Here is a 26,319-nt window from a genome sequence, read left to right as displayed (position 1 = left end):
ACATGTGAAGTGGACAGTAGCTGTGATGAGCTCCATTTTAAGATGACTATAAAAATGACTTGCCCAGGGACTTCCCTGGTGGTTCAGTGGTTAAGACTCAGGAGTTTTCACTGCAGGGGGCTCAGGCTTGATCCCTGGTTGGGTAACTAAGATCCCACATGACACGTGGCAGGCCCCCACCACCAAAAAAAAAAAAAGACCTGTCCAAGGCCAGAGAGCAGGCCAATACTGGTCCCGGAACTAAACTGTGACTCCCAACTAGCCCAGGACTCTTGATTTCAGACATGCTAACTTCCCAATGTTAAGTTCTGGGAATGCAAACTGATTTTTAGATTATCCTACGGCTTTAAAACAGGAGATGCAAATAGCTAGACACGTGACATGCTATTTCATTGACTCCTCACAAAAAGGTAATATTACCATTACCATTGGTTATATTACCATTACTACTGTTATTACCTCATTACCACTGTTCTCATTTTACAGATGATGAAATTGAGACACAGCAGTGAAGTAACATGACTCAGTAACAACCACAGGATGACACCGAAGTCAGGTTCATGGGGTCACAGAGAGTCGGACACGACTGAGCGACTGAACTGAAGAGGGTAAAGTCACAACCTCAAAATCTTCTCCATTTCAAAGTCAAAAACAAACAAGCTTTTATAATTCATACTATTGTTCCCCTGCCTTATAGCCAAGAACTAATACTCTAAAGGTAAAGGTTTTAAGATCACATTTAAATTGCACACTCAGGAAAGTGCACACATTCTAAGGGAAGGCGGTCCCAACACCGTGACCTTCGTTGTGATGTCTGCTCGCACCGACATCTCTTCCCACCACTTGGCAGGGACCTGAGACCCTCTGTTTGTTGGTGTCCTTGACAGTCAGGACAGATAACTCAGTGACTTCGATTCAGGTACCGCGCACCCTTAGAGCAGCCTTTGTACACTGTACTGAATTTGCATTTTCCAACAAAAGAATTGAGTGGCAGGGATTTTCTCAGAATTTTTAAAAGAAAGACAAAGCAAAGAAGCAATCTGAAGCTTCTAAGCAGATAAATAAAGGGATGGCTTCACTGACGTGGAGAATGCTGATGACAGAACTGGCATCCACTGTGGAACTTTCTATTAAGAAGGACCTGAGATGACCTACGGTTTTTTGAATCTGTCATCCAGTTTTCACATATAGAAATGTTTGCTCTGTAGCATGCTGTCTAAATATGAATATCTTAAAAAGGAAATACTTCATAGTGAAAGAAATGTTTCATTAAACTTAGATAAACAATTGCCAGATAAAGAAATTTGCTTGGGCCATCACTGTTAATATGTTTCCTCTCCCCGGTCTAAACATAATTTCAATTGTAACTTACATTTCTATGAGTTTATTTTTACTAACTTACTAGTTAAATCAAGGTAAATTAGTTAAAACCTGGTTTGCGATGGGAGCCATACTCCTTGTTAGTTTCATTTAACAGACAAAAGAGCTGAGTTCGCAGTTAACCTCAGACTACAACACTGGTGCTCAAAGTCTAAGGGTGAGTTACGCATTCTTAGAGGCGGATTCACTGACCAGCTGTCATCTAGGATCCTAACAAACCAAGTCTGTGGACTGGGGGAGATGATCAGGACAGAAAGGAATATGGAAGGCCAGGCCAAATAATGAAATGTCACCACATCCGGGAAGATGTAAGAAGAAGAAGCAAAAATGTCTAAGAAGAGCTAGGAGATGGCTGAGGGAGTAGAAGTTTTTTCCATGTGATTCAGAAGCGTGCAGATTTAGAATCTCAATTCTGGACCAGATTGCCTCAAGAAATAATGAACTTGTTACTGAAAATATTTAGGCAGAGCGCATTTTGGCTGTGAGCGCATCCAAACTCAAGCACATTTATACAATGCCATATTGTGAGCAAAGGACCTCTTTCAGTGGGTGTTCACAAATGCCCAGGTATTCCGAGCGTGCTTGGTAGGCATACCGAATTGGTCCCAATGCCCAATACAAATGTGTATTACTAAGTCACTGGACACAATTTAAGAGATCAGGAACACAGAAGATTCCAGCATGTACTGTGTCTGATTATCAAATTCCAGGAAGCCACTACTCTGTCCACTTTCCAGTAACTACATACCACTTTCTAGTTTGTGCCAACACCTGTCACTATATCCTAACCAGTCTCCTAGTTTCCAGCCTTCCCTCCCCAAACCCTCTCCCAAACTGCCCACAGGGCCCACTTTCTAAAACGCAGCTGTGACCCTGACACTCCTCTGCTTAGAGATCCTTTATGGTCAGACCCCTGACTTTTTCTCTAGTCCCATTTTCTGCCATCTTCCTCCATGCTTCACGCTTAGGCAGGCTACAGTGGATAATACTCTCAGTTAATCAAATGTGCCTGTTGTTCTTTCTGCCTGGACTGCATTCCCTGCTCAAATCTCACATCCCATTTACCTCCCATTTCTTCTATCACAGAGGTTCTTCACTTCCCTCATCATAGCACCCATCAAACTATCTTGTTAGGTGGCTTTACTTAACTGAATCTCATATAGGTTGTAAGCTGCTAGGAGGACAAGACCCATGTCTGCTTGTTTCATAGTTTTATCGCTGGAACAAGGCACATAGACAGTGCTTAAGAAACACTGACTGAAGGAATAAATAAACCATTGTACTAGTCTGTCACATCTGTATAAAGGGGCATTAGATTAAACAGCACTAGGGAGCTATAGCTCATATCATCTCATTTAACTCAATAGCTATGGGTCTCTGATTTACCATATTATTAGTAGAATATATTTAGTAGTCAACATCATGGAAAAGGTTATAAAAATAAAGATTTCTCTTTGAAGAATAAATTTTTGCTTTCATGCCTAATCAGATCACTTTCAAGGCCTTAAATCTGGAAGATGAACAGGTATGCTGGTATTGTTTTATGTTTCTTTCATTATCCAGCACTCTTCCAGGAAGCTACTGATTTGTGCAGTAATAGTAAGACTAGAAATAAATGGAGAGACTCAGAAGGCATGGCCTACCTCTAGGCCATGGATGCGTGCTCAGTTGCTCAGCTATATCTGACTCTTTGTGACCCTATGGACTGTAGCCTGCCAGGCTCCTCTGTCTATGGGATTTTCCAGGCAAGAATACCAGAGTGGGTTGCCATGCCCTCCTCCAAGGGGTCTTCCTGACCCAGGGATTGAACCTGCATCTCCTGCATTAGCAGGCAGATTCTTTATTAGTGAGCCACCTGGGAAGTCCCATCTCTAGGTCACTTATAAACTGGTAAAGAAAGAACATCCAGCCTATTCCTAAAACCAAGAACAAATAGTAAAGTCAGATCCTGAGGCAAGAGAACAATCTCTCAGCCACGCCAATATTTGTTATACCACTGAGATACATTTTTAATATTTATACATCTGGATATGCAACTCAGCATGTGAATTATTTCATTGAATGTCATAGTCTTGGGTAAATGCAATTTAAAAAGGAAGACAAAATGCCAGGAGAAAATGTGCTAAATAGAAGGGAAAGAAAAGATTCAAGCAAGCGCTAGAGAAAGCGCCTTTGTAAATGTTTATGTGTTTCACAATGAGACTATATTCACACCTTTTTTTCCCATTTAATTAAAAATCAATAAAATTTATGTTGGATGAAGACTAAAATAAAAGAAAATCTAAACAAGAGCAATGGCTTGCCCCTGAGGATGTGCTTTGGTTTTATCATTTGTTTTAATTAGAAAGTTGCCGCGTATCATCGTAGTACTATCTGACTTTCTTACTGCATGAAATTACTGGTTTCCTAATACTCTTTATGGTCCAATGATATGCTCTTTGGGCTCCCCAGGTGGCGCTAGTGATAAAACAACCCGCCTGCCAGTACAGGAGACATAAGAGATGCGGGTTCTATCCCTGGATCTGGAAGATCCCCCCCGAGGTGCGCATGGCAACTCACTCTGGTATTCTTGCCTGGAGAATCCCATGGACAGAGGAGCCTGGCGGGTTGCAGCCCAAAGGGTCACAAAGAGTCGGACACAACTAAAACGACTTAGCAAGCACGCATGACATGCTCTTTGAGCCATGCCTTGGTGAAATTCTGAGAATGACCCTCCTATTTACAAGCCCTGACCTCTGCCTCCATGAAGATGCCAGAGCATGGTCAGACAAGGCTTCTGAGCCCATGAGGGAGGTGGGAGGGTGACTGGGGGTTTTCCCACTCAGGTTATTTTTCCATTCGCCACTAACCCCATCCAGAGGAGAAAAATAGCAGTGGCAACAGTAACATTATAGGAGCAGGAAGCTCATTTTAGGATTTTTGCTTTGTCATCCTGTGCCTCCAGACAAATTGCATATGTGAGGCTAACTATTTAAGGTCTGAGTTCCCCACCTTCAGAGTCTCTCCACTTATTTCCAAATATATTACAGTCATTAAGGCAAGGGCCTCATCAATATTGTTCCCACTGCATCTTCAGGGCCCAACACATGGGAAGAACTCAATAAATCTTTATAGAAAGAATGGATGAACAAATGAATGAATCTCTTCATCTCTCCATGTACCTATCAGTGGAGGTTGGAAAAAAAAAAAAACCCCTATGCTTCTTAGCACAGTAATTTCCCACTCACTTTTGCATATAATACCATTAATTAACTCATCCATCCATTCAGACAATCACTTGGTCATTCATTTAGCAAATATTTCTCATGCAAGTAGAAGCACCTGGCCATCTGCTGAACACTGGGAACTCAATCGTGAGCAAAGCTGGCAGTAGTCCCCACCCTCACTGGGCTTACAGTCGAGCAGGGGAACCAGGCATTAAGTACATCATCACAAGCATGATGGACAGATATTTAACAGTGGAAAAGCAGGATTCAATGAAAGTGAACATCAGTGGGGTTGGGGCGGGAGCTAGCTTTCCAGTGAGAATGTCAAGGCCAACTCGATTACAACCTTGATGATGAGTTAACAGACATCTCCAAGAACACATCTGGCCCCGTATGCCTCAGAGAGCAAACCACAAACAAACAGGAAGGATGGGCTCTGAACCATTTGCAACAGAACTGGTGTCAGACATGTGAAAGGACTTCTAAGCAGGAAAGCCTTGGATCATGTAAGTCAGTTTGGTTCGCTAAAAGGTTCCACATTTACACATTAGCACCACAGTCAGGAGACATCTTCCGTGCCCTAATTTGATCGTCCATTCATTAGGCTCCACTTATCTTTCGAAGCAGGTTCCATACCGCTGTATAAGCATAAAGACACTCTGCACTTTTCAATTCTGATGTTAAGTTTTAATTTACTTTTTGTTGCTTCAGGGTGTTTAGAATAGATTAATGAGTAAATCCTTCTATAGTATTTGTTTCCTGGAGTTGTTCAAATGATGGATATAATTTTAGATCTCTAAATAAACGAACCTGTTTAACATGGTGTTTACATTGTTTGAACACATGTAGCTTAAGGGGAGGAACTTGTCTGTAATAGCATTAGAACATAATTTACATTTCTTTTTCTTGCCGTCTTATGTATCTTTGTAGTCACATTCTCAGCTCACTGAGAAACATCACTAATCTAAAAGTAAGGTCTTTGCTATACGTAAAAAAAGGAAAGAGGAAACCAGTTGAAAAGGTCACAGCAATAACTCTAAAACTGAGACACGGAAACCTTTAAAAAGTCTCTAAGTCCAGCTGATGATTTCCCCGGAAGGTTCTTGTGTTTTGGATATATCCGGCTATTTTAACTGAGTCATTTGGGAATCACACAGTGAAATATCTGCCCCAGAAAACTGAAAGGGTATACTGAATGCTAACCTGAGGGTAAGGAAAAGGAACTCTTTGGCTGTCATTTCTCGTTCCTTCCTTCTGAAATATGCCTCCAAAGAGGAAGACTTAAGCGGAAATAAAGCAGCTGACACGCTGGCAGCTTGCGCTCCGACAGTGATGAGGAGAGGCTGTGACTGGAGCGCAGACCCACCCCCCAACCCCCCATCACAACGTTGTGATCCGCGTGTCACACCACACGGCAACAGGAGGAGGCCATGCTCCAATACCAGGAGGCTTAATTAAGACCACCTGTAGTTCCAAATCTTGGAGCCGGATTTTGGCTGTGGCTGAGTGCATCAAAACATTTGGAGGGTTAAAGTAAAAAAAATAAATAAACAGTGTATATCACAGTGTAATAACTGGCAAAGCAGCTCATAAACCTTCTATGCATGCCTTTTAACTTGCTTAAAATTAATACCCATTGTGAGCAACAGCGGACATTTTACAGCCTTAGCAGCCAATAAACTCACCCGTATCTGAAGTAAGTGCTGAACTGTCTGCAGAGGCGGTGAGCGAGTTCTCGTTTACCACATGCTTGAGGACCGGCCAATACCAGCATGGGATACGGGGCATCCAGACTCGGCAGGGTGCTGCAACACAGGGCAGAGGGGCACGCGCGTTAACGCATCCGGCGTGGAAAGCCGCCCACGGCGCAGTCACGGCGAATCTGGCTATCCGGCACGTGCTATATGCAGACACGGTATGGAGGGACGGTCCTACTTTCCACAGGCAAGTTGATTACTAAATAGCGAAGAATTTACCTTAACACCATTTTTAGAAGGAAAAACATGGTAGGAGAGATATTCATTTCTGGTTGATGGAGTTTTCCCGCCAAGAAATTCAAAATGAAAGAAATAAGACTTGCCCTCTCAGAGGTAAACTTCTTCATATCTTTTTTTTTAAGTAATTAATTTATTTTAATTGGAGGATACTTACTATACAATATTGTGATGGTTTTTGCTATATACCGACATGAATCAGCCATGCGGTATGCATGTGCCCCCCCCCCCCATTCTGAACTCCCCCTCCCACCTCCCTTCACACCCTATCCATCTGGGTTGTCCCAGAGTACTGGCTTTAGGTGCCCTGCTTCATGCATTGAACTTGCACTGGTCATCTTTTTGACATATGGTAATGTACATGTTTCAATGCTATTATCTCAAGTCATCCCACCCTCGCCTTCTCCCACTAAGTCCAAAAGTCTGTTCTGTGTCTCCTTTGCTGCCCTGAATGTAGGATCATTGTTACCATCTTTCTAAATTCCATATGTATGCATTAATTTACAGTATTCTCTTTCTCTTTCTGACTGACTTCACTCTGTATAATAGGCTCCAGTTCTTATCTGTTGATTTAGAACACTGATGTGGGGACTTCCCTGGTGGTCCAATGGTTCAGAATCCTCCTTCCAACACAGAGGATGTGGGTTCAGTCCCTGTCAGGGAACTAAGATCCCATATGCCATGGGGCAGCTAAGGCTGCACACCGCAATTCGAGAGGCCAATGTGCCACAAATACTGAGCCCTCAGGTTCTAGAGCTCAACCGCCGAAACTAGAGAATGCCTGCATGCCACAACTGAGACCCAGGGCAGCCAAAATTAAAAAATTAAATAAAAGATAAAATGGCAAATTTACTATAAAAAAGAACACGTGTGCAAAGAAAATAATAATCGCTAATGTTTACATCAGCAATTACTATGTGCCAGGCACTATTCTAGGCATCTTACGTGCATTACCTCATTTAATTATCACAGGAAGCTAATGAAGATGATTCTATCATTCTCCCCCACTTAACACACAAAGAAACTGAAATACAGAGAGGTTAATTAACATGCTCAAAGTAACAGCTAGTAAGTAAGAGCTGGTATGAATCTAGGCATGGCTTCCAGGTCTAAAAGACCAATTTGGGCTAATTTACATAAAATCTCTTGCAACAGGCAGAGCTGAAGTGTGTGGGTTTCACTCATGACACAAATTTTAGAAATACAGACTAAAATATAATATTTTGAAAACAACATGGCTGAGGTGTAGATTCTATGAAGCACGGGGGCAGCGCAGCATAAGTTTTCAATCCCTCTGAACACTCACAGAAAAACAGAAAAACTTGAGAACAGAAGTCCATGGAAAATGAAACCAGACGAAATTTCGTGGATAATGAAACCAGAAGAAAAGCCACAAACCCACAAGACTTTTATGGCACTGGAATCTGTGCAGGAAGAAGCAATGGGCAGCATTTGAGAGCAAGAGAACCCCCAAAACAACAGGTATCCAGCGAAAAGCAGGCAGGCTGGAACTGTACATGTCCAAAAGCCTACACTGGAATGCTCATAAAAGCTGTATTTGCAGTAACCAAAAACTGGGATCAGCCCAGATGTCCTTTGAGGGATGGTTGGTTAAACTAATTGTGGTGTATTCAACAAGGAATACTATTCAGCAACACAAAGGAGTGAACCACTGATACATTTAACAGCTTGGATGAATCTCCAGGGAATGAGGCTAAGCAAAAAAAAAAAGTCAACCCTCAAAGCTTATACATATACTATATGATTCCATTTATATAGGCTTCTTGAAATGACAACATTCCAGAGAAGGGGAACAGATTATTTATTAGTTGCCAAAGATTAGGGAAGGTGAGAAGGATGGAGGCAGCTATTGCTATTAAAGGGAAGCAAAGGGATTCACGTGACAAAACTCCTGTATCTTGACTGGAAGTATGTTGTGCTCAGCCATGTCCTATTCTTTGCAACCCCATGGACTGTACCCCTCAGGCTCCCGAGTCCATGCGATTTCCCAGGCAAGAATACTGGAGTGGTTGCCATTTCCTACTCCAGGGGATCTTCCCGACTCAGGGATCAAACCCATCTCCTGAATTGGTAGGCAGATTCTTTAGCACTGTGCCACCTGGGAAGTTACCCATTTCTATCTTGACTGGAGTGATGCTCATGTGAATCTACACATCTGATAAAATCGCACAGAACTAAACGTACACATGAGTCCATGCAAAACGTGAAATCTGATAAGGTTGATGGATTGTATCAATGTCAGGTTCCTGGTTTTGATATTCCACTATAGCTAAGCAAGATATTATCACTGAGGGAAACTGGGTGAAAAATATCTAGACTTTCTCTGTATTATCTCTTACAACTGCATGTGAATCTAAAATTGTCTCAATAATTTCTAAGTGATTAAAGAGAAAAAATTTTGAAATAAGGTGATGAAAACTGAGGATAGGCAAAGATCTACTTCCTAAAGGAGAAAACCAAAACCAAAGGAACAGAGCAAATATTACAGACTGTCATTCAAGAAAAAAGTTTCCTGAAAAAAAAAAATAACAGTATACAACATTCCTGAGAATATTAGCCCAGAACAACTGGGCTAGAAATGTTGTAACAATAATACTAAGGCATAGTCTAGTAAAAGACAGTGTGTGCTCAGGTGTGTCCAGCTATTTGCAACCCCATATATTGTGGCCCCCCAGGCTCCTCTGTCCATAGGATTTCCCAGGGAAGAATACTGGAGTGGGTTGCCATTTCCTTCTCCTTAAAAAAAGGCAGAAGTGGGGGTAATTATTTAGCTAGAAAGAGAACACATGATTTATACAGGAAAGAAAATTAAAATTGTCATCATGTTTTTGACAGCAATTTTTGCACGAAAAGAAAATGGAGAAGCACTTTTAATATGTTCAAGGGAAAAAAGTGTGAGTCATGGATTTTATATACAGCAAAAAATGATTTTCAAGTGTAAAGGGCAGATAATCTTCCATATTATCAACATGGAAGATTTCAAGAGATATTGATTGCACAGCCCTTCCTAAAGAATGTGCTAAAGAACACGCTTCATACAACCAAAAGGACTCAAGAGGCATCACTGTAAGGGCTGGCAGTGGGCAATAAATATGCAGTTACCCAGAGAACGAAGGCTGAGTGACAGCAAAGGAGAAAGTACAGTGTGTGATGGGTATATGTTCTGACAATATAAATACAGTGCACTATTTTTAAAATGGAGTGATTGACACTTATATGAAATATATACAGTAGGCAAATTCATAGAGACAGAAAGTATATTAGAAGGTACCAGGGGGTGGGAGTAGCAGGAAATGGGGAGTTATTACCTAATGGCTACAGAGCTTCTGTTCTGGGTGATGAAAAACTTTTGGAAACAGATGGTGGTGATGGTCGCACAGTACTGTGAATATAATTAAGGCCACTAAACTGTACACTTTCAAGTGGTTAAAATGGCAGATTTTATGTGTGTGTGTGTGTATATATATTTAACCAAAACAAAAAACAATGGGGGATGGTTAACAGGAAGAACATCGGCAAAAACGGTTTTAATGCTTCAGTAATTATTACTGTTGGTATTCTGATACTGTTGTGGTATAATATGGGACATTAAAACAAGAGTAATCATGGGATGTTCTGATTTCATCTTCTTCACTGCCTTTGGTGAGGGAGAAAAGGAGATACAGATGTAACAGAGATGAAGTTCAGTAAAAGCTCAAATGTAGTCTTGAAGCTGAATTGTGTCAATTGAGGAGGTATTTTACTATCTATTTTTAGATAGAGCTATCTAGATACAGATTAGATAGACATGAAAGATTAAGTAGATGTAATGAAGTGAAGTGAAGTGAAGTGGAGTCGCTCGGTCGTGTCCAACTCTTTGTGATCCCGTGAACTGTAGCCTACCAGGCTCCTCAGTCCATGGAATTTTCCAGGCAAGAGTACTGGAGTAGGTTGCCATTTCCTTCTCCAGGGGATCTTCCCGACCCAGGGATCAAACCCAGGTCTCCCGCATTGCAGGCAGATGCTTTACTGCCTGAGCCACCAGGGAAGCCTAGTAGATGTAATAGGTAGGAACAAATAGGCAAGATGGATGGATGGATGGATAGTAAAAAGAATCAGTAGATGGATCAATGAATGGAAGGAAGGAAGGAGGGAGGGAGAGAAGGAAGGAAATCCATTTCTAGCTTCTGTCCACTAAAAGACCTACAAAACAATGACCAACCCAGGAGTCAAGATTGTCTCTAGTGCCCACACTGCGATTGGGAAATACCACTTCTCACTAAAATGAACCAGGGCTTCTTGGAGAAATGGCTGATTTCAGAGTCCAGACAAGGCTTGGACAACATCAGTCTGGAGAACCTTGTCATATGAGAGAGCAAGAAAGCCCTCACTGACTACCAGGCCAGAGTCAACACTTGGCCATATCATTTGGATCCTTACTCCAGTCTCGCCAGGAAAGAGGACAGTGAGTCCCCAGTATCACAGCCTAAAAGTTCCAAGAGAAAAAGTCAGTGTTTCTTTCCTGGAGGTTGACTTCTGGGGCTGCCAGGGAGCTGTGTCCTGACCCAGGGTGGGAAGGACATGGCCTGCCTCCTCCTATCTCCACGAGCTTTACATCATGAACACTGCTCCATCCCAGGGCATCTAGGGTGGCTTGGCCATTTGCTATTCTCTGTCTGACAGCCAGAAATGATCAAGAAATGTGTGTTTATCAGACACTGCTGTAAATTTGTTTGATACATATTTTTATATAAATGTACCCTAAAGCATGAAACAACTAACAATCTCATAAACTAGAAAATAAATACAATGAGGACAATAAATGCCCTTCTTTTAAATCAAATGTGCTTTTCCAGATGTATGCAAATAAATGATAAATCATTTCACCTAGAGGGCTACCATAAATATATAAAACTGTCAACGTCTACATGATTAAATTACATGTAAAAAATCATGTCCTGGATGCAAAATAAAACATTTTCTCTCTGTGGGAAACCAACCGGGTGAAGTACAGGAGCAGACCACATGAAGAAGAGGAGCCGTTTATAACCCAGAGACTTTACAAGCATTTTTATAATGCCTTTGGGTACTGATAGAATTTCTGTATTATACTTATAGTGTCAATGGCCATCTGCTTCCACAGAGTGTTTAAAAAGAAATGGAGAAATTGTGGTAAATTTGTCTTCAAACTTAGAGGTGAGGGTCTCTATTCCTGTGTTCAGTCAAGCTGGGTGACTCCTCCCTATGGGGTTGATTGAAGCTCAGTGCATCCCGTGGAAAGGCTGTTTCAGTTTCCCTTCGGCAAGCAGGGATTCTACGAACTCTCTAATATAGAACCTGTGGTCATGGGTGCTCTTTGGCAGGGGTTTCTAGCATCCACTCACAGCTAAGGAAAAACTGTCAATGATAGAGACCATCACAATGCTCTGTTGATAAGGCGAGGGTCTGGTGTTCTCTCCTAAAGCAGGTATGTCGGCAAACTTTTTTTCATTTTTCATTTCACCATCCTATGTCACAGGCTTCCCTGGTAGTAGCTCAGTTGGTAAAGAATCCACCTGCAATGGGGGAGACCACAGTTTGATCCCTGGGTTGGGAAGCTTCCCTGGAGAAGGGAACAGCTACCCACTCCAGTATTCTGGCCTGGAGACTTCCATGGACTGTATAGTCCAAGGGGGTCACAAAGAGTTGGACATGACTGAGTGACTTTCACTACCAAGTAACAGGCTAGCCACCATTCAAGGGTCCAGATGAAAGAGGTAAGTTGAATCCACTTATTGCCACACTTGGGAAAAGGCCAACAAGGGAGTCCCATGTTTGAACATGTGATGATGATATGCTATATCTGAGATAACACAGCCTGTCAAATGAAGACCTGATCCCTTCCTCAGAGAGGTGAAAAAAGGAATGGGTCACAAGAGAGATAGCCAGGGAAATGAGGAGGTTGTCCTGTGCTGACCACCCCGAGTTCCACCCAAGGCGTCTCTCAGAATACCTGTCAAAGATCTTCTGTGGCTGCATCACGCTGTTGACCACATGGGTCATGTGGTCTTGGGCCGCGACCACTTCCGGGGGAGGGTTGTATTTATTCACGGCCGAGATCTTTTCCAGAATTAGAAATGCAAAGGGGAAAAAAAATTCATTGTACAAGAAAGATAAGACTTTCTTTACTGAAATGTTCTAGACATGCAACCAGGAATCTGTGTTCTGTCTTCATGTCTACTCTAGCTTTCCTAAAACCTAAAGAATGATAATTATTTTAAAATATTGAACTGGAGCCCCTTGATCACCTATTTCTTTGTATTTTCTGGTTTGGGAGGGAAAAAGCAAAACAAAAACAAAAAACAAAACCTCTAAAGTCTAAGATTACCTTTAATACAGTAAATGTTTCAACTTTTAGTAAGAGAAGAAGTAATAAAATTCTTAGTTCTAGATTCCAGGTAGCTGTTATTGTAGAAGTTTTCCTCCTGCCATCATACCAAGAACTATTCCTATTATCTCAAATACTGCTAAACCTCCTCCTCTTTTAATATAACTTTCTCTTTTCAAAGATATGGGCCTTTTCCTCATGACAGACAGTTGTCTGTCCCCCGGCTTTGCCATCACTCTAAATACAGTATGCTTGTCTACCACATCTTTATCTATGTGTGGTTTCAAATGTTATTCCCTTTGCAAAACATTAAAGGGAAAGAGAAATCTAATAAGCGGCTCTGAGTGTGAGAATAATAACAGACCAGCATCTATAACTATTTTTAACCAAGATTTCAGAAAGGCATTTATGAACTGGAATATATCTGCCTCTCTGCATATTTATACCTGCTTTTTCACTCCCATCTCAAATTTGCATCGGGTGTAAGAAACCCCTCATTAGTGGAGATTTCAGCTGACACCTGTCAGGACAGCATGACAAATTGGCTACCACAGGTATGGTGTGGGGAGGCAGGTACTAGCATTCAAGGTCTGGTTACTCTCAAGTTATGTGTCCAGAAAAGAATCATTATCTTAAGATGGAGAATAAAGGATTTAAAATACCAGAGTAGCGATTTGAGTCCTTTACAGTGATGTGGTAGAATGACACTGTAATTCATTTCATTATTAAGTGAAGATTTAGAGAAACACAGAATCACACACCCTCCACATATGATAATTTTCCAAACTTATAGTCAGCCTTACAGCTGCCAGCCTAGGTACACAAAGGCTGCTTGTGTCTCCCATGGCCAGTCTCCTTACTGTACCAAAAGCAGGGCTTTCACTGCGTTTGTGTTGACGCTCAGCTCTGCAGAGGGTTAAACAGACTCTAGGAAAAGGAAATGCTCCTTAAATAAATAATGGATGAGCATACTGTCATATGCTCAATTCTAGATTGCAGTGGTCCTGCAGCAGGCGGCATGAGCTTTTGACCTATCAACTCATAAACACGTGAAATATGACTACATACCTTTTCGTCCACTTTAATCTTCTTCTGATCCAATTCTGTTAATCGAAGTAGCATAAAAATGACGAAGGACCAATAGTCAGGTTTTTCCTGTTTAAAATTTCAAGAGGGTTATTTTGTTACCTTCCTTTTTCCAAAATTAATAAGCAGTAGCAACCTGCTTTCATGAGCCAAGGCCTTTTACCCACTAATGCTGTCATTCACACACACACACACAAAGTCTTTACATTTTCACAACTGCAGTCCCCTTATATTAACAACTCAAATGCAGACTCTGCCTTGTAACTTATTAAGCCTTTCAAATGTGTGATCTTGTTAATCTCCCTGTGAGATAAGCAGGACAAACCTGATTATCTCCATCTCTAAAGAGAAAAACACCTAAGGCTCAGGGACGTGAAGTATTTCATCTAATGTTTCGTGGCCAGTGATTGAAACCCTATCTTCTAACTTAAAGGAGTTTCATTATTATAATAGTAGTAGTCTTTACTATTAATTCCTCATTATTTCTTTGTGTTGCTTTATATTAAATTTGTATCATTAATTATGAATTTGTTTTACAATAATAAAATGATATTCATTTGTAGAACAATTCCCTTAATACTCTATCATCTGCTTTGTTAGGATTATCTGCTTTTTAGAAATATAATTAGTTATGTTGTATCAAGAAGCTACGTCTCTTTGAAGGGAAAGATATTAAGTGGGTGATGCATTTTGTAGATGAGAATACACACGAAATGAATATATAATGGCATCTTTTGTGTACTTCAAAGTGCATATGTGGGAGGGGTTTATAAATAAATGAGGTAACATGTGTGAAAGGGTTTGCGCTATTTATTTATGCAAACACCTGGATGCTCTTTGTGGGTCTGGAACTGGGAGGGATGGCCACTTTAAACCCCTTTCTTTCCAGAGGATGCTTTTAAATTGTCTGCCACTATTCCCATACCAAGCATTGTTTTTACTTTCAGACTGTACTTTTCATTTTTCATTTTGATTTTTTGCTTGCCTAGTTATGTTTCTCAAGACACACACGCACAAAGAAAGGTACTCAGAGATACATACAAATTCAAGAATCTATGGCAAAGTGAGTGAAGGATATAGATTCAAAGGGGAATGAATGACATTTGCACAGAGAGGGAGGGACAGAGTTGAGCAGAAAGGATCTATCATTGGGGACAAAAAAGAGAGGATCCAGAAAAAAGAAAAAATCTGGATATTTGATATCCAAAGGTGAAGAATCACTAGGAAATATATGATTTTTTCCTATAATCATTTTACAATGGCAGTTTTACAGCGACCCCCAGGATAATTTCTTTAGGTGTCTCATCTTAGACTTCTCCCTGATATAACATAGGAGCCACATTCCATCTATACCTCAGGCATTCTTACACTAAAAAGACATTGCTCTATAATCTCAACAGCTCCCTCTTGATACTTTATTACCACCTGGATGAGTCACATATGGTCATACAGAGTAGACAACTAATATTCAATTTTAGGCTTTACCTGCACCTACGGTGGAGCACAGGTGTGACTTTGCTTACCCTTCTAATAGAGAACGGTGATAAACACACTGTATTCACATTCTTCATGCTCTATCAAAAGTATTTCATAAAGAAGAATTCCAAGAATGTTTCTCATCCCTACCCTCCACCCCCAAAACAAAGGACATCTCACCCGAATTGGATTTCTTAGGAGATTGAGAACTCGAAGGAGAGGTAGGTTTTCAATGTATTCTATTTCATCCAGCTCAGCAATCTGTTTAACCAAAAAACAAAGACACACACACATAGACAATATTATCAACAGGCTAAATGTACCAAGACAACATAGAACATAATATAAGAGGAGCTAATTTGGATCCTTTAAACTCAACTTATTTTAAAAATTGCTCTTGTGAATATCTAGCTTTACAATGAGAATTCCATAAAGTCACACAGAACAAGGGAATTACTGCGTGTTCCTTCAATAAATGTAAACTCACAGCCACATTTTATTTTCTCCCCTCTGGACAGAGAACAGTGAGGTAGAGAGATGTTCCTCATCTCATCCATATTTAAGGCAAGAATGAAATAGTATGGAAAAACAGAAAAAAATATAAAAAAGGCATGCATGGGCTACGTGACTCTCCCCATCACTCATCCTGTCCAGCCCCCAGTTCCCCAGTCCCCCTCCCCACCACTGCTTCTGCTGGTTATTGTGGTTATTTGTGACTGGGGAAGCCTTCTTACTGCATGTAGCTCTATCATTTTTTCAATGAGGTCACTGTTTTAAGAAAAGATAAAAATGGCAAGTTGTATGACATATTTCTTGATGTCAATGTTACATGACTATTCACCTGAAAACTCTTTGCTAAACTGTACATTTATGAGTTATACATAACTCTGTCTTCTCCAACAGCACGGTTTGAAAGCAACAATTCTTCGGCTGTGTAGATCACAACAAACTGTGGAAAATTCTTAAAAAGATGGGAATACCAGACCACCTTACCTGCCTCCTGAGAAACCATTATGTAGGTCAAGAAGCAACAGTTAGAACCAGACATGGAACAATGGACTGGTTCAAAATTGGGAAAGGAGTCATCACGGCTGTATATTATCACCCTGATTATTTAACTTATATGCAGAGTACATCATTTGAAATGCCAGGCTGGATGAAGCACAAGCTAGAATCAAGACTGCCAGGAGAAATATTAATAACCTCAGATACGCAGATGACATCACCCTTATGGCAGAAAGCGAAGAGGAACTAAAGAGCTGCTAGATGAAGATGAAAGAGGAGAGTGAAAAGGCTGGCTTAAAGCTCAACATTAAAACAAGCAAGATCATGACATCTGGTCCCATCACTTCATGGCAAATAGATGGGGAAACAATGGAAACATTGACAGACTTTATTTTGGAGGACTCCACAATCACTGCAGATGGTGACTGCAGCCATGAAATTAAAAGACGCTTGCTCCTTGCAAGAAAAGCTATGACCAAACTAGACAGCACATTAAAAAAGCAGAGACATTACTTTGCCAACAAAGGTCCGTCTAGTCAAAGCTATGTGTTTTCCAGTAGTCATGTATGGATGTGAGAGTTGCACTATAAAGAACGCTGAGTGCTAAAGAATTAATACGTTTGAATGTGGTGTTGGAGAAGACTCTTGAGAGTTCCTTGGACTGCAAGGAGATCCAACCAGTCCATCCTAAAGGAGATCAGTCCTGAGTGTTCATTGGAAGGACTGATGCTGAAGCTGAAGCTCCAATTCTTTGGCCACTTGATGCAAACAACTCACTCACTGGGAAAGACCTGATGCTGGGAAAGATTGAAGGCAGGAGGAGAAGGGGATGACAGAGAATGAGATGGTTGGGGTGCATCACTAACTTGATGGTCATGAGTTTGAGCAAGCTCCAGGAGATGGTTAAGGACAGAGAAGCCTGGGGTTGCAAAGTTGGACACGACTGAGTGACTGAACAACAACCACCACAAAACCATATGAAGAGATTTGGAACCTGGTCTTATGACATCTTAGGTCTTATGACTTCTTAAAGTCTAATGACTTCATGAAGTCTATGACTTCATAAGACAATGTGACAGTGAACAAATGAGTTAACCTTAGAAGCTGACAATTTTTTTTTTCCATTTATTTTTATTAGTTGGAGGCTAATTACTTTACAATATTGTAGTGGTTTTTGCCATACATTGACATGAATCAGCCATGGATTTACATGTATTAGAAGCTGACAATTTAATATGCAAGTCACATGAAAATGAGGAGGAACAGTTTTTCCTGTTATTAAAAATCCACTCTTGCCAGACCTAAAGACTGTCTTTTTTTGATTTTTAGAAATATAACAGCTAATGGAAGCTCACTGGAGAAAGAGTCACTGGATCCAGCTAATGAGCACCGTCATGGCTGAACAGACAAAAGTCTCTTCAGAAATGCATCTTACCCCAGATAGTCTCTATGTCTCTTTTAGGGTCAGCCAGACTTTTCATTTTCAAGAAGTAAATAATCAACTTACTTGTGAGATCTTTCCCAAAAATACAACAAAGTACTCAAGATGAATAAAATCACAATGTAGATCTTATTGCAGCAGAAGTGAGCTACAGGTACTAACTGAATATATCATTATTAGGAGCACACATGCTTTATTAAAAATAAAATATAATTCAGAATGAAAGCCAATTGATAAAATTTGTGAAGTAATGTGTGCATTAAGCCAGAATGGAAATTTAAATAAGTTCAGTCTCCAAATTTATCCAAGTTGCAAACATAGGCTATTGTTACAAATAAGATATGAGAATTCACTTCCAGTGTCTCTTCTCATTAAATGGAGGCAACACAAGCCTGAGGCTATTCTCTTAGCTCCAGTTTCCCTGCTCTGACATGTCAGATATTCCTAATGCAATCTTTCTACCCCAAATTTCACATGAACATATCTACTTCACAAAGTCATGTGCACTTGGTTGCAGTTTAAACCTTCAAAATAATGAAATTAGGCATTTTTAAAAGCTAAGAATCACTATTTATTTAAAAAAAAAAAAAAAAGTCCTTCACCTATTGCTCCAGGAGGTTTTCTAGAATATTTCTGAGCTGGCATTGAATATGATAGCACTTGAGACATTAATAATGGGTCCTAAAATGTCCTCTTATGTAGACACTAAAACCAAGACACGTAAAGTATGACATTACCTTATTATCCTCGAGGTTGATCACTTCCAAGAAATCATGACCCTCTAAGCCTTGGAGGCTACTGATCTGATTCTGGCTCAGATCGAGGATCTGCAGGACTCTTAGGTCATCCAAACCTGTGATCTTCTCAATCTGGTTATTGCTCTAAAATAGATAAAATACACTTAATGTCCTAAAGAGAAAACTGCAGTGACAAGTTTTCATTCTGGGTACTGCCTCAAACCTCTTAAAATCAGTAAGACATTCTTGTCTCACTCTATTCCCATCATTCACCTTCCTAAACACATATACATACATCATAGAAAGAAATCACGGTATTGTAGCTGGAAGACTCTGAACATAATATTTTTTGCTAGAGACAAGCAGATGAATGTTCATAGAAACATTGTTCAATAGGAAAGACAAAAGCTAGGTAGTATAAAATTTGGACATTGCTAACCTCAAGCCTAATGGCTGCATGACTCCATGCTTCTCTTTAGAAATATAAATTTAACACAATTCATGGCCATTTTAACAAACCACTTGAATACTACAACTCCCACATCTACGCTGTTTTCAGAAATATTCTGAATATAATCACTTCATATCACAAGGTCTGTGGTAGTCTGATATATGCTTCTGCTTATTCATGCTCTTGGTACCTTTCTCTCCTCTTGAATCCAGGCTGCACCTATGACCTGCCTTAACCCAAAGAATATGGCAGAAGTGTCCTAGTTACAAACCTAAGACTTAAAAAGGCCTGGCAGTGGCTCCTCTTGTGTCTTGGAGCCCTGAGCTGCCTTGTAAGAACTCTAGCTCCTCTAGAAAGAATCTGTGGGGATGTTACACAGAGAGGAGCCCGGAGACTAGAGAGAGAGAAGAATCTCAGCTATTGCAGCATCTCAGCTGAGCCCAGCCCCCAGTCAATCTGCTAGCTGGACATGGAAGACCAGCAGAACCACCCAGCTGAGCCTAGCTCAGATTACAGAACTGCAAAATAACAAAATGGTTCACTAATAGAATTTCTCAACCCCACTACATTTTGGGGTGGCATGTTTTACAACAACACATACACAAACTAAGTTCTTAAATAATTCACACATAAACATCTTCTTAGACAATACCATGAAACAGAGAAAGATATAAAACTTAAATGTTGTTCTCTTTTCCAATCCCCATGAATCCATAATACAAATTATGGTGGTAACAACAATTTGCATTTTCTTGTACATTTCCCAACACATGCAAAATTCCTTGGGCTCATTAGTATTTGAAGCATAAGAATATGTCCCAGTAAAGCTAAACTCTGAGTTGAGAATCACAATAAAGAGTAATTTTGAGGTTTCAATTAAAGCCATGTTATACCCATCCTTAAACTTTTAAAACTTTTACTGAGAACTTTATAACTAAGAAGTTATAGTATTCTCTACCATTTATAATATTTTTCCTGGTACATGTTTCCTGATACATTTAATAGTAAGAGCTCATTTTCACCCAATTTTTCATAAGATTTTACTTCAATAATGAGCAAGATTTATATCCATTAATATAATTTTATGGTTCTTTAAAATATATTAATAAAATGTTGATAATCTATAAAGCTGGATGATAGTATGTGGGGATTCATTAAACTATTCCCTTTATTTTTATATATGTCTGAAAAATTCCATAATGAGAAGGAAGAATACTAATGACCCCATTTGCCCAAGTCAGATTTCCTACTGTTCAAAAAAGTTCTAGAAAGAGTAATAGAAAAAGGGAAGGAAAAAACTACACTGAACATAATATTCATATTAATTTAACTTATTGAAATAGGACCTCAATATCCTATTTAAAATATGCCCACATATCAAATTTATACATAATACACTTCTTCCTAAAGACTTTTGATGTGCCATAGATGTGAAAGATAAACTGTAATTCTTTTTTAGTGTGTCTCTGATGGCTTTCAAAGTGGTAGATGCTCAATAGCAGAGTAAGGCCTAGAAATGTTTAATTAGATAGTCTATGGTCATAAAAGAAAGCAGAACTTGAGAAATATGTCAAATCGGAATTTGAGTTGAAAGTCATCTAGTCAAATCTTTTATCCAAAGATGAAAAACTGATACTTCTCTCCTCAAAGTGCATGGCCAGTTTCTGCAAGAACAGTTCTTCTTGCATGTTTCATCATGTTGAGCAGGGAAAAGGGGGCAGTTAGAGAGAAACTATTTCATTAAATAAGTAAAATGAGAAGTAGTCTCAATGTCCCAAGTTGGGAGGGGAAAAAAAAACAAATGACTTTTACTGAGACACAATGATTTTTTGAAGTTTGGAATGGCTTGTCCTTACTTGCTAAAGGAGGTGGCTGGCAGAACAGACCATGAGTGAACCACATTTTCCCTTAATATTTATTGTAAAAGTTGATGGTAGGGAATTAACAATTGGTTTGTATAGTGAATGGCTCTTTTTTCCCCTCTGAATTTATCTCAATAAAGTGAATTACTTTCAGCAGTACAATTGTTTTACTGATATCACAATTTTTTAAAACAGCATGAAAAACTATTGAAACAAATGAGTCTCATGTTATGTATTTTATTGATATATGGGAAAAAAGCTTTACCATTCTCAAAAATTTTAAGGAAAATGAATGATGGAAAACTCTGTGTTTTCTAGTCAATCTTGGATAATGGGAAAGGGAATGGGAACAATCCATCTAATCTACTTGTAGGAAAAGTAAGTTTTTTATGCTTTTTCTAAAAGCTGCTTGAGATGAAACTGTCAATACAGTTTACTTATTCAGTTACTGAAACAAAGTCTTAGGATAAAAGTGCTATGTGTTGTTATTCTTAATAAGGAGTTGAATTCTCATTCCCTTGTGCACAGCTCCACATCTCTTCCCACATACCATGCTCTACTTAAAGTCAACAGGAATGCAATGTAAAAAGATACATAAAGAAAAGGATAAAGTTGTAACAAGCTGCAAATTGAATAGAACATACTGCCAAGAATCCTTCAAATTATCATAATTTTTAAATGTGACTTTCTTTTATAATTTTTAAGTTTGCAATTTGACTTGCCGAAGTCATTTTCCTTTGCAGCTTTGCCACTGTGCCTTAGTGGACAGAAAACATGAAACTTCAGGGGAATAATTAAACTTTATCACATCTCCACCGGCAATTAGTAGTTTGCCCTCATCTAATTCACCGTGAGGAGTGAAGAGTCTTGAAAAAGCACTTCAGGCTCCAAGCTCGGGGAAAGAAAAATTAACACATAGCCAACCATCAGCTGTCTGTGGTTAAACAAGACAGAAATAATGTATCATATCTGTAAAAAATCTGCAGGTAACCCAAGATGTCATCTTAAACAACAGTTCAACAATCTTCTGTGGGATAATTAACATAAGAAATTAATAAATTACTAGTCTCATGGCTTAAAATCCCTGCCTATCCTGTGACAGATAAAATGAATAGAAAAGCCATCCAAAGGGAAGAAGGAAGAAGAAAGACTCCTAGATCATCCACAAACTACTTTACCAGCCCCCAAACTAGTGAGCTAGACTATTACTTCAAAAATACTGTATATATGGTTGGAACTAATATGATCCTGCTGATTTTTAAGTAAGTTGTCTGTGTTTTCATTCAGTCATAGTCACAGAGCATGTCATATAGCTTAAGGAAAGTACTCTTCATGGGGAAAAAATTTAAAGTGTTAACTTTCTGAAGGGAATTCATTTATTCTCAGCCAGAGAGAATAAATGAACTTTATTTATTTATTCATTCATAATAAATTATGAATAAATTTATTCATAATTCTGGTTTTCTAGAATGGGAGACTAGCATACAGTGATATAAAAGGACTGCCAAAATTCAGTGCCCAGTGTTTCACTTGAAAGTAATGAAGGTCTTTTGTTGCAATGAAGTTTTAACTGCAATAAATATTACACTTCTTCATGTTGTTTAGTCACTAAATCATTTCCGACTCTGCAACCCCATGAACGGTAGCCTGCCAAGTTCCTCTGTTCATGGCGTTTCCCAGGCAAGAACACTGGAGTGTGTTGCCATTTCCTTCTCCAGGGGATCTTCCTGACCCAGGGATTAAACCTGCGTCTCTTGCATTGGCAGGTGGATTCTTTACTGCTGAGCCAGCAGGCAAGTCCAAATACTATGCTTAAATATGTTTAAATATTTTTGCATTAATAAGACATAAATATATTCTTAACAGGTGCTAAAAGTATGCCTTTCTTTCTTAGTGGTAAAGTCAGTCTTTTAAAAGATGGAATTTGTATACCAAATTAGAAAATCAGTTTACATTAGCATGAAATATTCATCAAACACACATAAACAAACCAGATATGAAAAGGAGCTAACAAAACTGAAGATCATGACATTTCATAAAGAAACTAGCTCTTTATAAAACTGAAAAATCCCAGCTATCATTCATATATTTACTAAGACATTAATTAGTACTTCTATAGAGAATAACACTTTTAGTAGACTCACCAGACAAAGTATTTTGATTGGTAACATGCCTAAGCCATTAATGGTTGTGATCCTGTTGTTGGCCAAACTAAGGTAGGTAAGACTGCTACACAGCTCGAGTCCACTGATTTCAGTTATCTCATTGCCTGTACACCACGATTATGTTTAAGGAAAATGTTACTGGAAACATTTTGAAGAAACAATGAATCAGTGTCAAATCATCATTAGAAAAATCAGACAACATCATAAATAAAAAAAAGTACTGCATGCCCAATACAAAGCATGCCAAATCTTAAAATATTTTTTATATGTAAGCTAATATTTACATGGGAAAAACATCTGAAAAAGAATGGATGTATATATGTATATGTCTGTGTGTGTGTGTGTGTGTGTGTGTGTGTATACTTCATATATATCGACTTAGCAACATACCTGATTCACTTTGCTGTACGCCTGAAACTAACAAATTGTAAATCAACTACACTCCAATAAAAATTTAAAAAAAAAAAGATAAGAAAGAAGTTAGTACTAGCACTACTTTTTTTTTTAAAAGTAACAGCTTTTGAGTGCGCTCAGTTGCATTTGCATTCATATGTGACTCATTTAATTGGTGAGGAAACAACAATTAATCGCCAGAGTGAAACCACCAGGGTGGTTCAAAGCTGCCTCTTTGGCAGCATTTTTCCTTTGCTCCCTTAATGGTCTTCATGGGAGACCCTTGTACTTTCCTACACGCAGAAATTCTGAATCCAGGGCTGTCCTGGGGACGTACATGTTCTTTATCATCCCCATAACCGGGAAAACAGCCCAGGAGATGTCATCTGCAGAAAATGGGTCATCTGAGATGTCAGCTGAGAAAATTTGGAGAGGAACAGCTTCTTGGCAAATTTCCAGGATTTAATGTCATTTCTCCACCAAAGCTCAGTTTTCCTTCCCAAGTAGCCTAAGACATCACCATTTTCTCAGCCAATTGTCATCTTCAGGGCATCCAGTCATCACCAAGACCTGGCATTTTTTGCTTTAAAACATCTCTTCAAATATGTCGTTCCTTTTCATCTCCAGCTTAATTCAGCTTTGGTACCAGTGGGTACCTCTAACTTACATTTCTTCTTGTCTTCAAGTCATCTTACACCCTATAGTCAGGTTAAATTTTTTTCAAAATATTGATTGGATATCATGCTTCAATTAACAAATTCTTACAGGACGAATTCCAAAATTTTCACTCTGGCATTTAAGGTCCTTCACTTTAAGCAAAACCTATTTATTGAATTTCATCCTCATTATAATGCAGTGAGAGTTCTCCAATTTTGCCAGGTCCATCTTCTTAATAGTTCAGGAATTTACATTTGACTTTCTTTCTTTTTTTTAATACTGCTTTCCTAATTATTTCTAAAACCTGCCCATTCTTCAGGTTTTAATTTAAAATTCCACTTTTTAAGTTTTCTCTTTCTTTTTTTAACATTTGCATTAAACTGGCATAGTAAGCATTTCTTTTTGATGAATAACCTCACTTCTCTACTTCTATTACTTTTTACTTACATAAATAAGTACGAGTGACAGATTTGGAGAACATATATTCACAACATACAGAATAGACAACGAATTAAATATCTAGAAAATATAAAGATGCAATAGCCCAGTAGAAAATGGGGAAAGAATATAATCAAGAAATTCTCAGAAGAGCAAATCTAAGTGGCTAACATAACAAGGAAAAGGAAATAGCAAGCCACTCCAGTATTTTTGCCTGGGAAATCCTATGGACAGAGGGCTACAATCCATGGGGTCACAAGAGTCAGATACAACTTAGCAACTAAACCACCACCACCAACATAAAAAACATATGAAAAGACACTCTGCTTCACCTATAGTCAGGAGAAAGTAAATTAAGATGTTATTCTTCGCCTATCAGTTTCACAAACATTTTAAAAGTTTTGATAGATTCTTCCATACCACTGGGTGAGAGGGTTCATTATGGTACAGCCTCTCTGGAGGCAGTCTGGCAGTGTTTATTATAACTGTAAATATCGGGGCAATTCCAATTCTTGGTATTCACTCTAAACAAACTGTTTCTTCCTCAAAGCCTTTTCTGGTCAACTTCAAATACCCCACCTATGGAGATCAATCTCAGAACCAACAAATGTTTTGAAGAGAAAGGAACAGACTGTGTCACAAAAACATACATTTTGCTTCATAATTATCTGTAGTTATCCTAACTCTATTACTTACTAGCTATGCAACATAAGTTCTCTCTGCTCAGATTTTTCATCTGTAAAATGAAGACAACATCAGGTTGCCATGAAGCCCAAAAGTTAGATCATGAGGAAAAAATTTTAGAAAATAAGTGTGAATGGGTTGTACAAACTATCAAGTACCTCACACTTACAAGGCATGATGTTACTGTTACTAAATTACAAGCACATGAAGCTAAGGAATCACATCCTCTGCCTCCTGGCCAACAGCACACAAAGGAGGATTCAGGCCAGGATGGATTCTGAAAGAACTAGGCCAGAGACAGCTGTTAATTAAGAAACTAAGAGCAATGATGAGAAAATACTGCCAAGCTAACTGGAAATTCCTTGATTTTCCTCACAGGTTCCAGATTCAATCCTTAGGCGGAAGCATAATTCTGCTTGTTGTCAGCATGCATTTCAAAACCACTTTCACAAAGCTTCCTGCCAGACTAGCTCTACAAACAGACAGTTATGCTCATAAACACGATCCTTCTTTCTGCTTCCATTTTCTTTGAGCTGTTTAATCACTCCATAGATGAATTAAAATATCCTCAGAGTAGCACTCTTTGGCAAGAAAAATTAAGCATGGAAAAGTTCAAATGGCCAACTGTTTCACTCTAGCCCAGGAAGCAATAGTCTCTAAGTCCTGTTGCAGGAGCACTAGGGTCTTGGTAGCTCAGCCTCAGCAGAAATGAAGATACTCTGATTTATGATGGAGAGTAAAACAAATGCTTGTGAGTGGCTGAGTCAGGAAGGATTCCCATGGGAACCAGGCAGGAATTAGAAAACTAGAATATGGAGATCCAGAAACCACCAAGAGATAATGGGAATTGAAAAGGAAAGCTTGTTGACTGTGTGTATAGTGATTTCCCAAGACATTAGAGACTACCTTCAGTTTACTTTCTAGCTTTGGATAGGAGGGAAAGTCTTGTATTATGAAATTAGTACTGCAAGGGCCAG

The 26,319-nt window shown here is 39.1% G+C and overlaps 1 protein-coding gene across 3 annotated transcripts in view; it reads right to left on the bottom strand.

The window, feature by feature from the left end:
* LRGUK (leucine rich repeats and guanylate kinase domain containing) overlaps positions 1 to 26,319 on the bottom strand; it is a 96,044-nt gene that overhangs the window by 45,011 nt on the left and 24,714 nt on the right. For 2 of the 3 annotated variants that reach the window (XM_043873304.1, XM_043873302.1), the window contains exons 6-11: positions 23,150 to 23,274; positions 18,693 to 18,836; positions 15,690 to 15,770; positions 14,016 to 14,102; positions 12,573 to 12,679; positions 6,272 to 6,391 (exon numbers count right to left, since the gene is read on the bottom strand). In XM_043873304.1, the coding sequence (XP_043729239.1) occupies positions 6,272 to 6,391; positions 12,573 to 12,679; positions 14,016 to 14,102; positions 15,690 to 15,770; positions 18,693 to 18,836; positions 23,150 to 23,274 (664 nt within the window). Of the gene's footprint in view, positions 1 to 6,271; positions 6,392 to 12,572; positions 12,680 to 14,015; positions 14,103 to 15,689; positions 15,771 to 18,692; positions 18,837 to 23,149; positions 23,275 to 26,319 lie in introns of those variants that run through there. The other variant, XM_043873303.1, reaches the window with a different exon arrangement.

The sequence above is a fragment of the Cervus elaphus genome, chromosome 18 (assembly GCF_910594005.1).
Source record: "Cervus elaphus chromosome 18, mCerEla1.1, whole genome shotgun sequence".
In the NCBI taxonomy this organism is placed as follows: Eukaryota; Metazoa; Chordata; class Mammalia; order Artiodactyla; family Cervidae; genus Cervus; species Cervus elaphus.
The sequence above is the reverse complement of the archived record's forward strand: the minus strand, read 5'-3'. Positions and strand labels throughout refer to the sequence as shown.